This window comes from Rhinolophus ferrumequinum, chromosome 27 (genome assembly GCF_004115265.2).
Source record: "Rhinolophus ferrumequinum isolate MPI-CBG mRhiFer1 chromosome 27, mRhiFer1_v1.p, whole genome shotgun sequence".
In the NCBI taxonomy this organism is placed as follows: Eukaryota; Metazoa; Chordata; class Mammalia; order Chiroptera; family Rhinolophidae; genus Rhinolophus; species Rhinolophus ferrumequinum.
This window is the reverse complement of record NC_046310.1, coordinates 26,283,559-26,301,465: the sequence shown is the minus strand read 5'-3', so window position 1 is coordinate 26,301,465 and position 17,907 is coordinate 26,283,559. Positions and strand designations below refer to the sequence as shown.

Below are 17,907 nucleotides of genomic sequence, written 5' to 3'. Positions count from 1 at the left end.
TTGGAGCCATCCGCTCCCCAATACTTGGGAAGGTTTCTTTTTAAGGCCAGACGTCTGATCTGCAATAGGTCTGCAATGGTTCCTGTAGCCGAGTGGGGCCTTGTGCTTCCCCAACTGAACTGTATAGAAATCCCCACACACAGGACAAGAAGAAGGGAAACGCCGCCCTGGGCTTCCTGACGTGGCCCAGATTTTTTCACTACATCCCCTATTTTTGGCAGGGCCACGGCAGGCTTGCCCATGTTGGCCAGCGCCACGCACATGGCACCACACACAGACGCAAACACAAGAGGAACCGAGGCTCTTGCACTGAGGGGAAGCCTTCCCGCGGCCCGTGGTGCTGCTGCCCATACTCATCCAGAGTTCACGATTCTCCAGCTAGAAGGGATCCGTTAGGTCGGGGCTGTGTTCAGACTTCCTGGAGTCTTGGGAGGAGCTATGCTGGGGTGCTAGAGAATGAATGTGCGTGTCCCCAAGCTCCTCTGTTGAAAACCTAATGCTTAAGGTAGTATCAGGACATCAGGCAGTGGGGGCTTTGGAGGTGCTGAGGTCATGAGGGCGGGGTCCTCGTGATGGCATTGGGGCCCTTAGAAAAGAGACCCCACAGAACTCCCTCCATTTGAGGACAGGGAGAAGGCACCGTCAGTGACCCAGGAAGATGCCCCACACGACCACGCGGGCACCCCCATCTCGGACCTCCAGCCTCCAGAACTGTGAGGAAACCTTCCTGTTGTTTATAATCTACCCACTCGGTGGTGTTTTGTGACAGTGCCCCAAATAGACTAAGACACTAGGAGGGCTCCTCACAACAAAGGACACGAAGAACTGCACCCTAATGACTGGCAGAACTTGCTGGTGACGTGTCCCCCAGACCACCAGCCTGTGGCTGCAGCGCCCACCAGGGCCCAGGCGGGCTGCAGGCTGGAAGGACCTATGCCCTCAGGGAAGCCCTGCACCCCCAGGCCTCTCCCACCACGTCTCCAGGGGAGCAGGGCACATGCTCAGACCGGCCCACCACTGCACAAACCTTGCTTTTCGAACTCTTCAAACAGGGTCAGGCTGCTGATGCTGGGCCCCGTGAACATGATGTAGTTCTTGCCGGCCGCGTTCCGGCACAGGCTCCTGGCCACCGTGCTGTGTAGCTGGGGCTTATTCTTCAGCGCATCCAGCCCATCTGGGCCTCCACCTTCCTTCAGGTGGACGTGAATCTTGAACAGAAACACACAGGGGTCAGTGAGCTCACAGCAGTGTCAGGCCGGGCCCAAAGCTTCGGGAAGCGCAGGCTTCTGTCACTGGGCTGGAGTGTGTGGGAAAGCCACCCTTCTCTGAGCCCGTCACCCCTATCATCTCCTCAGCCCGCACAGGCCCAAGGTCACACCCAGGGTCACCCCGCAACCTGGGCAGCTGCTGGCTTGGCACGAGCCTCTTCAGTTTGGAACCATCAAGGTGGGGAAGGAAAAGGACAAACGGTTATAAATAGTGAACCTGGCTGCAGAGGGCAGTGCAAACACATGCCCCAGTTTTGAAGCATAGGAGTGACTCGAGTTCACGATAAATAACAGTAAAGTCTGTGTCACCTGGACGATAAAGTGATCGTGCTCTTTTCATTTGAATACAGCTTTTCAATTCACAAAGAACATCATGTTATCGTTTCCCATATTCTTCACGGTAACCACCACGCAGGCAGAAAGGCAGTGGTCACCCTACACTAGAGAAGAGATGGGACCCGAATTAAAGTGTCGGGCAGGCCCCAGGACCAGCAGAGTAAGCGGTTTTTAACCCGTCACATGAACGCGCAAGAAATGGGCGTGGATTCCAGTGTGTGACCCTCCTAGAGCTGACTGAGCCACAAAGACGTCATCACACAGGCATTAACTACTGTTCCCCTTAGGGACAATACTTCTTCCCGTGGAATGTTCTGGGTGCCTTTGCTGGCAGTTCACAGGCTAATAGTGCCCCCGGTGTCTGTCCCAGTGCCACACCTGATGCTTGGGGGCAATGCGGCCCATGCAGACTGTCCTTTGAGGCACAGAGCTGCTGAGGGCAGAACTGTCCGTGCAAACCGCCAGTGATGCTCGCTCGCCTGAAGAAACCCGAGCTGGTCACAGGGAGGACCCAGCCCGTCCACAATCCTGTCCTTGGTCCAATGACCTCAGACAATTACTCACAAAACAGTGTCTGATGGTCCCAGGGCAGGTGGATACAGGTCTAATCCTCAAAGCCACTCACATTCTGAGGGCAAATCCTGTCCCAAACACACAGCCAAGCATCTTCGGGGAGCGGGGCAGGCAATGCCTTGATAACACAGAACGTTTTTGTGGGTAACTCGGCAGGGCTCATGTTTCATTTTGGGGTCTCTCTGCCTTTACCACCTCAATTCCCAGAAGGAATCTGATAGAGGTAGAGGAGCCAGTCATCTCTGCCACGTGCCACATGTGATTCTTGTTGAGCAAGGAACACATTTCTTAGAAGCCGTCTTCTCTCCTTCAGCCAAGCCCCATTCCTGTGGCTTTTGCACCTGAGGCCAGCTCTGTCCCACAGCCTCCTCTCCCCGATTCCCTACCTGAACTCTCATAACACGCTGGGCACGGTGTGTTCCACAATCCACTTGAGGGACAGTTAGTTTTGTCACATGCGTCACTCAAAGGAAATCCTCCATCCAAGCCTGGTATTGTCACCCAGATGGGAGGTGTGCTGTCGGAACCTCTCAGGCCCAACCCCACGTGGCCGGGGGCAGTCGCTGGCACACGCAGCCTGAGGCAGGCAAAATTTCACAGGGCTGGGGGGAGGGGGGTTCACACAGTGTGAGGGATATAAATGATAAACGTCTAAGTATTACTTTGTCTTGTGCACCTGAAACTAATAAAAAAATAAAATAAAATAAAAAGTTTTGAGGGCCCCCCCCCCAAAAAAAAAAATTTCACAGGGTTAAAGATGAAGTGCTGTGACCGAGTTCAAAAACTTAGCTGCATCTAGTATAGGATGCAAAAATGTGACTTGGCAAGAATACTTTTAGGAAACAAACCAAAACAAAAACCTTGGAGATGGACGACTGTCAGAACTAGATACCACGGATGCCAGGAGCAATGGGACCTTGGCCTGCGTCATCAGCGAGGGTGGTGACCACCTTATTTTTCCCTGGTCAATTCACGACAAGGTGTAAAGAGAAGTGTGGGGGTCGGTGCAGTCTGCTGGGGCAGCCATTGCAAAGGACCGCAGATGGGGCAGCTTCAGCAACAGAAAATCCTCTCAGTCCTGGAGGCTGGACATCCAAGGTCAAGGTGTTGGCAGGGCTGGTTCCTTCTGAGCCTGTCTCCTTGGCGAGCAGACGGCGTCTTCTCCTCGTGTCCTCACAGGCTCTTCCCTCTGCATGTCTATGTGCTGATCGCCTCTTGTTATAAGGACACTGGTCCTGTTGGATCAGGACCCACCCTAGTGATCTCATTTTATCTTAGTCACCCACCTCTTTAAGGACCCCATTTCCAAATACAGTTACCTTCTGAGGTCCTGGGGTTAGGACTTCAACACACAAATGTGGGGGTCCAATCAGCCCATAACAGACGGAGTGAGGCTTAACCTGGGTGGGGGGCACGGAAGAATCAACAGCGATTGTCAGGGGAGCTGGACTGCAGTGACGACAGAGGTTTTCTAGGGCAGAACCAGGACAAATGCACAAGACAAGTAAGCACACAGACCGACTTGGCCCCAGAGCCCTTCCTGACACTCAGAGCAGCCCGAGCACTGAACGGGTGGCCTCAGAGAGGCTGCAGGACAAGCAGATGGCCACGCGGAAGGTCTGAACACCAACTGCAGGTTGGGCTGGGCAGCTGTCGAGGTCCCGCCTGACTCTGAGATGTCAAGATTTCCTTCGCACCCTTGGTGTTCACCTGGGTCTGAGTTTCAGACATGGGGGTGTGTCAGCATCACAGGAGTGCAGGGCCACACACACATCACCTGCGGATGTGCCAACAAAGGTGCACACAGGACAATGCCCCCCTCTGATGAACGTGCAGCCCTGACTCACGAGAGGACGGAAGTCTGGAGGGCACAGTCTGAACACGCCACCTCAGGGTGACCGACTTCAGCAGGTAGCTGCCCTGTTCCCATCCCAACACCAAGGGTCCCACGGTGACACTATTTAAAATCCAGTGTCACAAATTATTTCTGCACTGACACACACAGCTGTCCTCTCCTCAAACAACTTGGGGCACTCTGTTTATGTCTGGTGTTCCTGTACAGATATCCACACTCAGATTTACAGAACTCTGTGTATTTGTTGCTTTTTTGCTGCACAAGAAATTACCCCAAACTCAGAGGCTGAAACAATCCCATTTATCAGTCACAGCACGGATGGTTTTTCTGCTCGGGGTGGCCCCAGGCTGAAACCACCCACTCACCATCCTTGTCCAGGCTCAGTCAGCTTGTTCCCTGTGGCTGCAAACTGAGGTCCCCACTACCTGTGGGCCGGGGACTGCTCTCAGCTCCTATAGGACGCCGGCACTCTTTACCACAAGGTCCATCTGCAAAGCCCGCAGTGCAGACCGCCCCTCAGGCTGACCGTTTCCTTCCAAATCCCTTCGCCAGGAAGAGCCCGGTTCGTCTTCAAGGCTCCCCTGATTAGGCCAGGCCCACCCAAGACAAGTTTCTTTATCAGATCAACGGATTTAGGACCATAATTATGCCCGCAAAAATCCAGACCCCTTCACAACAGCTAGCTCAGAGTGTGGGTGGTAAGGAGAGCTGCGCACTCGCCAGGGCAGGAATGTCGTGAGCACTGCAGAATTCTGCCTGCCACCCACAGGACCACATCACTCGCACGGCTCGGAGGAACTCACGCACTGTAGCTGATAAACGGGGTGCTCCTCCCTATGAAGAGTGGTGATGCTGCCCACTCCATTCCCTGGGACGTGCTGACATCCACGTACGCTGCACGTCGACCAACAGCGACACGTCCCCACCCAACACCCACACAGCAGCGGAGAGGGTTTGGGGCTCTCGTCACTGCTGGGGACACGAATCGGATACAATCCTCCTGAGGGAAACTGTGCCCCAGGACAGAAAATGCAGGGGTGCGTTTGGAACTTGTAGCACTTGGGAGAGCCCCAAACCCATGTCATGGCTGTTAATACACACTGTTACTATGTACTGTCAACTCACTGTGTTAATCACGCTGTTAATACACTACTAACACACTATGAAGCACACACCTTGAGATGATGGCATCTGCCAGGCCGTGGCCAGCCTCTTGCTTTCCTGAGAAGAACACGCTGCCCCCAAAACCAGGGACATGCCTCCCCGTTACAGGACCATCTGGCTTACTCTGTCCCCTAGGCACATGTGAACACTGGCACTTTCCCACATGCCAGCCAGTCTCTTCCCGAGGACTAGACGCTCAGCTGCTCCATCACAGAGGGGAGACATACGGAATCAAGGGTCTTCCTGCCCCCAGGAGGAACCTGGAAGAAGGTTGAGGCCAACGGTGGCAGTGACGAGAATTCAAGGAGGGGCCCCAATTTGTGGCACTCAGTGCTATACAATAAGGAGTGCATTTTAAAAGTGAATAAAAATAGGATCTACATTTAAATCAGTGATATAAGGAAATAGTAACCTCACAAGCCCCATACAGGGGGCAGGATTAAGCGGAACAGTGGCAACCTGGCCCAGAAAGGGCCGAGCATCACAGGTGCCGCTCAGTCTGGTGGCCACCCTGGTCCAGTGCCCCAGGGGTGTGCATTTGCTTTGCCTGAGTAAGTTTAGCTGGTCTAAGATGTCAACTTGTACCCCTTAGCTGGATGAATAAATCTGTAAGCCTATGAAAAAAATCATACTCTCCAACGGAATCTTTTCCCAACTACACGCCATTGCTACAACTGCTGAAGAGATGCCAATGGCTGTGTGCGGACTGAAAGCAGTCTGAGATCGGTGACACCAGTACATATCCGCACACTCAGACACTGTGCCGGTGTGCTCTGTTCATGTCAGATGGCTGGTCTGCTTTTCTAAAAGCCTCATCTCCCCCAACGCACATCTAGAATGTCAGCACAAGCACACTAAGCAGTCCCACCAGCATGTCGTCTCCCATCACTGGGGACATGGAATTTGCTGTAGTTACTTTTATTCTCTGAGCTACAAGCTTGGTTGACAAGTATCTTCAGGGCAGAAAAATGTATCTTTCAGTTGTCAAGCTCTTCACTTTTCCTAAAAAACGTTTTCGTGCTCCTATGCCTATTTAACTTTTAGATATTTAGATTGAGGAATTTAAGGAAGAAAAGGATGAAGTGGCATCATGCTTTGCCCCAGGATGTTACTCATGTGTGTTTTATACTGACATGAAACAGAAAGAACCTTGGGACATACAGGCCACAGTATAACACCTTAGGGGCACATGTAACAAGTGACTATCTGACCCTACTTCGGAGATGCCGCAAGACCTCGAGAGCTGGGGCCTGGCTCCATCCCCCCAGCCGCACCCCAACTTGTCAGGGACACTGGTGGCACCTGCAGTAGCGATGGGCTCAGATGCCATGAAGACGCACTCAGCTGTCACTTTGGGGTTTTGGTGCCCGTCTTCGGGGAAAACGGATTCAGTACACTGGTCTGGACCAGAGCCCCTACTTCTCTTGCAGAACAGAAAAGAATCAGGAAGCAGGTTCCTCCACTGTTGGTGCAGGGCGGGGGCAGGGAAGTCACTCATTAGGGACTGTGGTCCTTTGCTTGGATCTTTTGCTTGCTAGCTGTGCAGGCAGCAGGTGAAGGGCGTACCCCCAGCAGTGAGGTAAACAGCACGAGTGACTGTCTCCCTCACAGAAACAACCAGCACGAGCTCATGGAGTAGCGCCATCTGGACCGTCTAGGGGGACGGCCACTCACGACAGCTGTAAAATTTAAATGAAGTTCATGCACCGTGAGAGGAACTGTCTCCCACAAGGACACAGTGGGGGCATACGTGCTGGATTCTATGGGCATGGGTGTGGCGCTTCCGGCTTAGCTGGTTTGGGGCAAGTGGCTTGCTGGCTCTGAGCCCTGGTTTCCTCCTCTGTAAGGATAAGACTCTGTGGACCTCGCATGGCCACTGTCTTGAAGTGAACGTGCTGTATGTAGAAATGATAATTTAGAGCAAGGCTTTAGCTCCACACGGTAGCCTCTAGACAAAGGGCTGTTTTAATTTAAGTCAACTAAAATTAAGCAAACTGAAAACTTCAACTCCTCAGTCACACTAGTCATATTTCAAGTGCTCAAGAACTCTTGAGGGCACCAGTCTAATAGGGAAGTGGCAGTGGCCATGCCAACGAAGAAGGCGTCAGTTGTGGTCTCACGCAACACAGGGCGTCCTGTGCCCAAGGAGCCATACGTCTCCGGATTTCCTGAGCCTCACTTCATAAGCGACCCCGGCCTGCTTACTCCGCTGCTGGTAAAAACCTAGACCCTGCACGAGATCACAGCCATGTATGCCCGGCTGTGGGCACGCCAGAGGGAAAAGGGGCCTCCATTAGCCCTGATGCTTGTTCAGTGTGGGGACAATCACAGCACGGATAACCCGATTCTCCGGAAAGGGACACGGCAGCGGTGAGTCACAGAACACTTTCCACGTGGACACCGTGTATGCAGTGACAGCCCTGAGCTGGGTGGCTGTGTGTCTTCCTCCGCCCTTGGGAGCAGAGGTGGCAGAGTGGGGAGCCAGCCACCCTTTGGCTCCCATTTCTGCCACCGCCTATCAGCCTTGAGATTTGGAGTAAGTGACTTCACCTCTGGGAGCTGCAGTCATCCCATGCAAGGAAGGGTACTTCTCAAAGGCTGCCTGGTGCTCCACAGACGAGCCGCAGTGTCCGGCCTGCGGTGAATGACGCTGGCTCCCCTCCAGTCCCTCCAAGTCCCTGCAGTCCCGGCTCACCTCCTTCACAGGTACATCACACACCCTGCGCCACACCTCGGGGGCCCTCGCTCAGCCCGCAGGTGCCCTCCTACAGCCCATAATGTTCCACACACCCCCAGGGCTGTACCCGTCACACTGCATGGACGGGTATTGTTAATACGCCCAATAATACGCCCACCTTTCCTACTAGAGAGGCAGCAAGGGCTCCATTTACCTGTGGGTCTTCAGTGCCAAGCTTAACTCTAACTCCACGAAAGTATGTGAAAAACAACCTGCACTTTGGTTTTTCTTGGTGGGGAGCTTACCTTCCTATCCATTCTGTAAACTCCTTGATAACAGGGACCTATCTAAACTTCAATTCTTAAAAAAGGATAAGACAGAAAGAAAACCCCCTGGGCTCTAGAAAAGCGAAGCTGAAGAAGCCATTGACCTGGCCCTCTGGGAACTCAGAATCCAGGCTGGTCACCAGCAGTGACCCTGAGAAACAAACAGGCTGCATGAGCCCAGACTACGGCGAATTCTTCTGCAGGAGAACCAATAGGATGGAGGTAGATAGAGATCGACTGATCTGTTTACCTGGAGGTATTTATTTTGAGGAACTGGCTCATGTGATTATGGAGGCTTCATAAATCCAAAATCTGCAGGGCTAGCCAGCAGCTGGAGACCCAGGGAAGAGTCACAGTTCAAGTCCAAAGGCCGTCCGCTGGCAGAATTCCCTCTTCCTCAGGGGAGCTCAGCTTTTTTCCACTAAGGCTGCAACTGATTTGGTGAGGCCCACCCACATGATGGAGAGCAACCTGCTTTCCTCAAAGTCTACTGATTTCAATGTTAATCTCATCTAAAATATACATTCACAGACACACCCAGAATAGTGCCTGACCAAATATCTAGGTACCATGGCCCAGCCAAATGGACACATGAAAGTAACTATCACACCCGCTGAGCCGTGATGTCAGGGAGTAAAGCGGAAAGGCCAGGTCAAGGAGGAAGTGAGGCAGAGCGGGCACTCACACGGGCACGTGGTGTCCCACAGAGCTGCCCGGGGACACAGACCGATGGCGATGGGACCGAGTGCTGTGAAGCTCATCCACTGTCCCGACCACTCATCTCTCCATAGCTAGGAATCCCACGGGCACAACACAGAGACCACGGTGACGCTGACCAGGGGAAGGGCAACGGCACGGGGACACAGCCCCAAATGTTCACGCAGACCCGGGCACCAGATGACCCCGCATCTGAGCTCCTGCAGCACTGACGGTGTCCGAAGGCGCCCTGGCTCGTGGGGATTCAGTTTGTACGTGACGGTGTATGTCCTCCAGCTGTCTGGGATGACAAAAATGCTGTGAGACTGGAGGGCGGTGGTGAGTGGACAGCACTGTGAATGTATCTAATGCCACTGAACTAGACACTTAAAAATGATTAAATGGTAGATTTTATGTTATGTGTATTTTACCACACTAAAAAATGATACGCTCCTGAGGACAGGCAGGTGCCTTTCCTTTTAACCCCCACAATACACAACACGCGTGTCATTCCTCCTGTCACAGTTAAGCAGGTGACCAGAGACCCCAGGCCGGGTCTCACAGGTGGTCATCTACCTCACAGAGCAGCGTGAGGCCTCATTTGATTGTTCCTTAGGCCTTGAGCCCTGCGAGGTGGAGTCTTCACATATTGACTCAGAGCAAGTTTTTGGTGTGTGGCCAGACACAAGACGGACATCGTGGACCAAGGACTTGCAGGATGAGCGGTCCTACAGGGCAAGTGTACAACCCGCTGAGAGGCCGGCTCACCTGCTGAGCCGGTGCTGTGCGTTAGGGACTGCTGCAAGGAGGTCTGGAAGAGATGTGAGGACAGACGGGCCCTTAGGAGCAGGAGAGCATTTACACGGCATTTACCCGAGGGTCTGACTCACACTCTTTTCTCCTGGGAACTTTTTACTTCCTACCTTTGTACTCTCAGAATGACAGTTAATTTGTTCTTTCTACTTCCGTCCTACCAAATACAGTCGTCCCCTCTTTTCCATGGTTTTGCTTTCTGTGGTTTCAGTTACTCAAAAATATTAAATGGAAAATTCCAGAAATACACAATTCATAAGTTTCAAATTGCACGCCATTCTCAGTAGTGTGATGAAATCTCAGTCCGTCCCGTCTGGGACATGAATCATCCCTTTGTCCAGCGTCTCCACGCTGTATGGACAGGACAATAAGATACTTACTCTAGACAGAGAGACCACATTCCCGCGTTTATTACGGTATAATGTTATAACTGGTCTACTTTATTATTGTTGTTGTTAATCTCTAACTGTGCCTAACTTATAAACTTTACCACAGGTGTACGTGTATAGGAGAAAATGTAGTTTATAGAGGTTCAATACTATCAGCGATTTCAGGCATCCACGGGGGTCATCGGACATGTTCCCCACGGATAAGGGGGGACGACTGTACCTCCTTTTATTTTCTTCATGGGGGAAACCACATAGCACTTTTAACCACTTTCATCTGATTCTAAGATTCCCCTTCAAGTGAACCCAAGAAACTGAAACCTATAAAAACCCCGGAATTCTCCTGACCCAGATGCCCGTGGAGATAAACTCGCCACTTCTGAAGCCCAGATGACACGAGCTGGCCACATGGAGCGCCCGACCAGCTTTTTGCACTGACCTCTGGGACCACTTGAGAAATCACTAACCGACTTGGAATTTCTTTTCCTCTCTCAGCCCGATATAGAGTCTGAAGGAGAGCTAATCCTCACTGCGGCTCTAATGCAGAAGGGAGCAGTCCAGCCAGCGAAAGCTTCTCTCAGCAGAATGAAACTACAAAGCCAAAGCAGAACCCTGGTCTCTCCTGGAGACACACCTGCAAACCTGCTGTCCGTTCAGGACACCAGCTCAGTGTATGGCCGATGGCTGGAGAGTCAGCACTGCAGACCGTGGTGACAGACCCCTGTCGATTATGTCAATGCACAGCGAACAGCACCAGAGGCCAGCGGTGAGCTTCTGGGCTCACGGGGCCACACAGGACTCGGTGACCCAGCCTGGACATTTCCTCCCGGTCAGGGAAGAGACACCAAAGGGGCACCGTGCACATGCCACCTCAGGCAGGGCTAGGCAGCCTCTGCCACCAGTGAGGGGACAGCAGGACGGCAAAGGGCCACCCACACAGCAGCCTGGCCACAGGATCTTTGAGGTTCAGTGACGGGGCTTCTCTGGTGGAAAATCATTTAGAAGAAGAAAGTATATGACTAAAACGCAGAGAACGTTCGTGTGTATACAACCGTACATGTGACATCTGCAAAGAAGACAATCACAGAATCTGGCAGTGAAGGGTCCTTACCGACTAATTTACCCCATCCCCTCACTCTGCAGATAAGAACACTAAGATCCAGGCAATTTCAGGACCTGGCTAAGTTCCCACCAGAAGCAGCGAGAGCTGGGACGCTGCTGCCACTCAGGACCGAGGTGGGACACCACACAGGACAGAGAGCATCAGGCGCCGCGTCTGTGCCAGCGGCACGTCCTCTGCGAGCTGAAGCACCTCATCTGGAAAGCGGGAGAAATACCCTCCGCCCCCACAGGCTGACGTGAGCACGGAGGAGATGGGGGTGACATTACTGCTCCCCCTTGCCCCCCCAGCCCTTCAAGCTGTCAAACCAGGAGTCGGCTCCACAGAGCCAAGACAAGGGCCCTGACGCTAAAAACACAGCCGTTCCGGCCATACTGCTCTTTAGCGGCTCCTGCTCCTCACAGGCAGAGGTGTCCCTTCCCTGCTTTGCTGTCTGCCATCGGCACCTCCAACTGGACCCAGGAACAAAGGGGTGAACTGGGGGGCAAGAGGGGTACTGAGAAAGCTGCTGCTGCTCCACCGTGTGACAGCCGCAGCTCAAGGGTGACGGTTCCCGCGCTCGGCGCTGTGAGCAGGTGTGTTCACAGCTGCCCCTGCAACGGCGGGAAGCTGGCTGCGTCTGGGTGGGAGCTGCCAGCCCCAGTTCTGCCCTCAGAATACCAACCTTCATGCTGCCGCAAAACCTCCTAGAATCATGTTAGAAATAAAAGGAAACTTCAAGAGGCCGATCCAAGCCTTTTACTCTGTCGATGGGATTTTATGGATTCTGTGGACATTGGGCAGGGCCTGGACTGAGACAGAGGTCTGTGGCCTTGCTCGGTAATGGATGTGACTTCTAGCAACTCACCAAGTTTACGGTCGACAGGAAACGGAGATGCACACACAACCCAAACATGAACATTTACTCAACAGCTACACAGGCAGAGCTCAGAGAAGGCAGGACCGCGCTGTCACAGCCCAGTACCTGGCACAATGCTGGACTTCCCTGCCCCCATGGAGTGTCACTGCAAAGGACATTACAGAGGTGGCAGGGCCACTGGATGCCGTGCAGGGACAGACGGCCCAGGTTGCACATCCGGGGTGAATCCCGCTCTGGGACAGGCCCATTCTGGTGACTGCCTGACGCCTGTGCACAAGCAGACTCGGGCCAGGTCCCAGCTGGAGACTGTGGCCTCAGCCCATTCTGAAGGTCCCCAAGGCCTACAGGGAACGGGGGACCGTGCTCTACCTGGAGCACGTGCACCTTCCTTGCTGTGGCTCTGAGCAGATGTGTGAGGAGGTGCTCGGCTGAGTCTTAGAAATTCTCCTCCAGCTCAGGGGGCAGGGGGGAGGGGAAGTACAAAACCGTGTGCCCTGGGCCTGGGGCTGCAGCCAGGCAAGGGCCGTGTGAGGGTCAGTTGTGACCAATGGGGGAAGGTGCCCAAGGTGCAGGGCAGGACAAACCAGCCGAGGCCAGAAGCCATCACTTAGGTGTCTGTCACCTTCTGGTTGTCACCAGCCCCCATCTGCTCCTTTCGAGCCCTCTGCACCCTGGCTGCCCCTGGCCACTCAGAGTCCGACACGTTTCCTGGAGCACAGCTCAGGCACCTCTTATGAAACACACGCCCATGTGTCTGGCGCGAACTGAGGCAGGGAGCAGGTGAGGGGCTGGTGCTGGCCTGGGTCTGCCACACAGCGTGCTCTCAGGGAGGTGGTTGTCCCCTCCTGTGACCGCTGTTTCAGTGAAGCCTCCCGCTGACACTGCCAGGGCCTGAGTCGAGGTCAGTGTCTTTACCGCTGTTATTTCCCCAGACAGGCTGGAGTGGGCAGGGGACAGCGCCGGCCAGCCAGGGCCCCAGGGAGGAGGGGGCGGCCCAGCCCCAGCCTCGGTGGAGCATCTGGGCGACACACAGTGAAAGGGGTACGTGAGCAGCAGATTGGTTACCCTCTGTGCCCTCAGCCCCCACCCGGCCAGGCCTCACCTGGATGATGAAGCCAGTGGAAGAGCACTGCCTGACCCAGAGGCTGAACTTCCGCTTTTTCCTCTTCCGCAGTTCTCGCTCCGTGCACGTGGCAATGAACACAGGGTCCTCGTCTATCAGGGGTTCATGTAGCACCTGCCAGGAGAGTAAAGGCGGGGATTGTCACGGGAGGAGCGTGAGCTCAAATCTCGTCTCTGCCTTTGACCAGCTGTGTGGCCTTGGCTAAGTTACTTTACCTCTCTAATCCTGAATGTCCTCATCTAAAGGGTGATGCCAACATCTACACCAGGGTTTTGGGAGGACTGAGTAACAACTGGATGCAAAGCACTTAGCACAGGCCCTGACATATAGCAGTATTTAGTAAGTGGAAATAATAATGTTTATCATCATCATTATGATTCGCCGAAGGTCCCCAGTCCAGCTTCCCACTTGGCAGAGGGATCTCCAGCAGCGGTCCTGACCTCTCGCTGGACATGCCTGGTGGTGGGCACCCACTTCCTTTCATGAAAGACCTTTCCACTGATGGACGACGGCTCCAACTGCGAAAAGTTGTTTCTCTCACTGACTCAAAGTTTACCTATATTTAACCTAAACCTATTGATCTGGCTTCTGCCCTGTGAGAAACAAAGAAAAACATACGATTTGTTTAGGTATTCAGACAGCTCTCACGTTGGCTATGATGCTGTTTTTCCTGGCCTGGACACTCCCTTTTAGAAACCGTTCCTGAAATCACCCCAGGTCCCTGTTGCCATGACCCAGCCTCTGCCTGTCCCCCGGTCACCACGTCCATTCTCACATGGGATACCAAGGTGAGTTTAAACTCATTTCAGCCATTTCAGCTTCTTGATAACATGGTTACAAGACTTTTTCAGTGACAATAAAGTAAAAAGAAATGGCATTACGAAAATAGGCTCCAAGTGGTGGTCAAAGTTTTGTTTCTTCAAGTTAAAGCTTTTTGGGGAGACTTTTGGGTAAATTTTATGAGTCTGGTATACTTTCCTCCCCCGTCAAACTTGATTATGAATTGGTGTGTTATGTCTGTAGTCACTGAAATGGAAAGTGTAGGAAACAATGATTCCAAGACCTTAACACGCAGCTCTAGATCAGGGGCCAGCAAACTACGATCTAGTCCAGCTCCTCTGTCTGGTATAAATAAAGTTTTATTGGAACCTGCCATGCTCATTCACGTGTATGTTGATGGCTGCTTTGGGGCTACAATGGCAGAACGGACAAGTTGGAACACAAGACTATATGACCCACAGAGTTGAAAATATTTACTCTCTGGTCATTGACAGAAGTGTACCTGCTCTCCATCGTGCTTTTCAAACTTCAATGAACAAACTAGTCACCAGAATGCAGACACTGATTCAGTAAATTTGGGGCAGGGCCTGCGTTTCTGCCTCTCAAAAGCTCCCAGGTGGTTTCAGAATGCGGTTGGCCGGCCGAGGGCAGGACAATACTCACCACCTGTGACGTGGACGTATCCGTCCATTCTTCTGTTAACGTTACCTTCAAGTCCATGAATGTAGTGTTCGCTCTTAGTTGTATGTACTGCCCCCTCAGCTTTTGTCGTTGGCAGAGGGGGACAAGCCGGCCTTCCCTGTCTCCTGCTCCTGACGGGGCGGGTGGAGAAGCTCCTGACCCCGGGGCGCCCAGGCTCACGCCTGCTTCTGAACTCAGGGGCTCTGTGTGGCTCGTGAAACACTCACAGCCCCACTGGGAACCACTCTAGAAAATGGACAAGTGCCTCGCTGGGTGGGGGAGTGGAGCAGGGGACGGGAGAGGGTATAGACGTCCCTCACTCATCCTCCGACAGCCACATGCCTGCACTCCACTTGTATTTAAGGTGTACTCAGTTGCACATTTATATTTCCTCATGTGCCTCACCGGAGCAGAACTTCTGGTCCTTAAATGAAGTCTGAACAGGTCACTACTACACGCAGGACAGAGCAGCGTGCTGTCCCCAGTTCCCCAAACCACCGGACAGCCAGCTCCTCCTCCAGGCTGCAGCCTGCCCAGCACTTCTCAGCTACCCACCTGTGCTTCCTGAGTCCCCTCTGGGTGTGACAGCCTCATTGTGGGGTGGCAGTGGTACAGGAGGGAAAGACAAAGCATCTCTTTCTTCACTTGCATAATCCCTCCCCACAAACCATTCCTCTAATTAATCTGCCCCCAATCTTGAGGGAATCCAGTCGCCATTTTGTATTTGTATGTAAAAACACATGTGTGGACAAGCGCGTGCACGCACGCGCACACACGCATGGCTGCTTGGGTTACCACTGGATTCTGGTTGTTGCTGGAATTCTGAAGACTGTGAAAATTCTAACTCATCCCAAAGGGTCACGTTTGCTGGAGTGAAGAGCTCCTGGGTGCAGGGCAGAGGGTGTGTGGGATGTGCGGGGCGAGTGTGCTGTGTCCCGGTGAGTGTGTGTTGCACAGCCACTCCAGGACCTGGGCCCAATCCGCCCCCAAGTGATGAGGGATGGGAGGCTGATCCAGTGGTCAGCAGGCAGCAGGGATGCCCAGCCCCAGCCAGGGAGCCTGGAGGTTGCGGGGCGGCCGGCGGCAACCGCAACCAAACTCACTCCTGATCCCCTTCTCTGTGAGCTGCATGTTCCAGAGCCCAACAGGGACAAGCCGGGAAACCTGGAAAGCTCTAGAGCGCCCAGCATCTCCAGGAGCAGCACAGGCGCCCTCCTCCCTGTCTAAGAGGCGGACGAGCCTTTGAGAAGAAATGCAGGAAACAAGCACTGTGTGGCCAATCGAAGGGAGAAGCCCCTGTAGATGTACCCAGGGCCACAGAGCCACAGAGCTGGCTCCACAGGCCTAGTAAGGAGGAAGAAGGAAGGTAGAAGGAGAGGAAATTCCATCTGATCATCAGCCAACTGGACAATGGGTCCAGGGACCTTGACTTTCTGTCTGCCTCATGTTAAATGTCTGTCAGGTACACTGTACTGGGTGCTCTGTTTGCCCCCCGACCCACTTCTCACCCTTCCAACCCTGTGCTGTGGCCTGGAGGCCAACCTCTTACAAACTGCAGCACCCAGGCCCCTGCCCCCAGCGTCTGGCCAAGCAGCCAAGTGAGAGGCATGAGCAGACAAAGGACAGCCACACTCCTGTCCTGCCCACGTCCTCGGGCCTCGCTGCCTAGGCCTCTCCCCAGGCCGTGGCCCTCTCTGCTCCTCCCTCGCTCTCTCTCCTCGGCCAAGGGCTGCCATCGGCTTCCCACTGCTGTTGCCCGGGGTGCCTCAGCACCCTGAAACCTGACCACACCCTGTCCACCGTCCTTGCATCTGACTCTTTTCAACCACCCTCTCGCGCTTTTGTTTCCTGCTCGGATCCTGACCATCAACAGGGCCTGGGGTAGAAAATGGCAGCAAAAAGAAAACAGAACTTCGAAAACACCAAGGTGAAACTTAAGTACAAAGTACAAAAAAGAAAGGGAGAAAAATAAAGTCCAACATGACCAAAAACACCCTTCCCCAAACTAAGCCTCACCTCAGGCCTATCCTCTCTCAGCCTTGTCACCTGGAAGCAAAGAAAAGGTGCGCGGCCAGTGTAAAGTGACCACTCTCCAGGGTCTCCCTGTACCCCATCCCCACTGCTGTCGGTGAACCACGGAGGAAGCAGAGCCGCCCCTGGGCCACCTGCCTGCCGACAGCCCCACCGTGTAGATACACCCACTCAGGGCACCCACACCCAGGCTGGGAAGGGGCAAGCCCCAGATCTCAGAATTTGCTAGTGGGCGCTGCTGTGTGGCCCCCAGGCTCTGGGACACACACAGGTGGATCACCCTGGATCTACTCCTGCAGTTCCAGAAGGTACAGACCACAGGGGCCGGCACACGGCTACTGTGTGCAAACAGTGGGTAAGGCTTGCCGTGTCTAGGGGCCGAGAGCCTTGTCTTCAGGCGGTGTCAATCATCCACGGGCTGGTGCTTGGTTCTTGGGAGGCACTGAGGTACAGTGAGCCTACAGCCTTCTCCAGGAGCTCTTCAAGGACCCCAAGGCTGTGTGACCCCAAGCGTGGTCAGAATGTTGTTTTTTCCCTTGCATCCAGCCAACGTGTCTCTGGTTTGGTTCATTTTCGACCAAGCGAATATTCAGTGACATGAAAAGCAACATGCCAGCCCAGTATTTGGTCCTGCAGGGCCCACTTTAAGGCGGGGCTTGCGCCCCCCCCCAAAATCCCCACCTCCTGGGAAGAAGGCAAGTGACACAAGTGGGAGACAAGACAAATGTCACTTGGCTGCCCTGGAAATGGGTGGGGGTCAGGAGAGTGAAAATAAATGTGGGAATGTGAACCTTACATCCAGCTGAGAGAGGCAGAGATGACAGAGAACACAGCAAACACCCGTTAGTCCCCATGAGCCCTGCAAACACCTGGAAGTCGCCATGAGCCCGGCAAACACCCGGAAGTCGCCATGAGCCCTGCAAACACCCGGAAGTCGCCATGAGCCCTGCAAACACCGGGAAGTCGCCATGAGCCCGGCAAACACCTAGAAGTCGCCATGAGCCCGGCAAACACCCGGAAGTCGCCATAAGCCCTGCAAACACCCGGAAGTCGCCATGAGCCTGGCAAACACCCGGAAGTCACCATGAGCCCGGCAAACACTGGGAAGTCACCATGAGCCCGGCAAACACCGGAAAGTCGCCATGAGCCCGGCAAACACCGGGAAGTCGCCATGAGCCCGGCAAACACCCGGAAGTCACCATGAGCCCTGCAAACACCT

At 53.8% G+C, this 17,907-nt stretch overlaps 1 protein-coding gene across 1 annotated transcript in view; it reads right to left on the bottom strand.

The window, feature by feature from the left end:
- PGBD5 (piggyBac transposable element derived 5) overlaps positions 1-17,907 on the bottom strand; it is an 81,049-nt gene that overhangs the window by 9,886 nt on the left and 53,256 nt on the right. Inside the window, exons 3-4 of the mRNA XM_033099663.1 lie at positions 13,176-13,310; positions 1,028-1,208 (exon numbers count right to left, since the gene is read on the bottom strand). Of these exons, the coding sequence (XP_032955554.1) occupies positions 1,028-1,208; positions 13,176-13,310 (316 nt within the window). The remainder of the gene's footprint in view (positions 1-1,027; positions 1,209-13,175; positions 13,311-17,907) is intronic.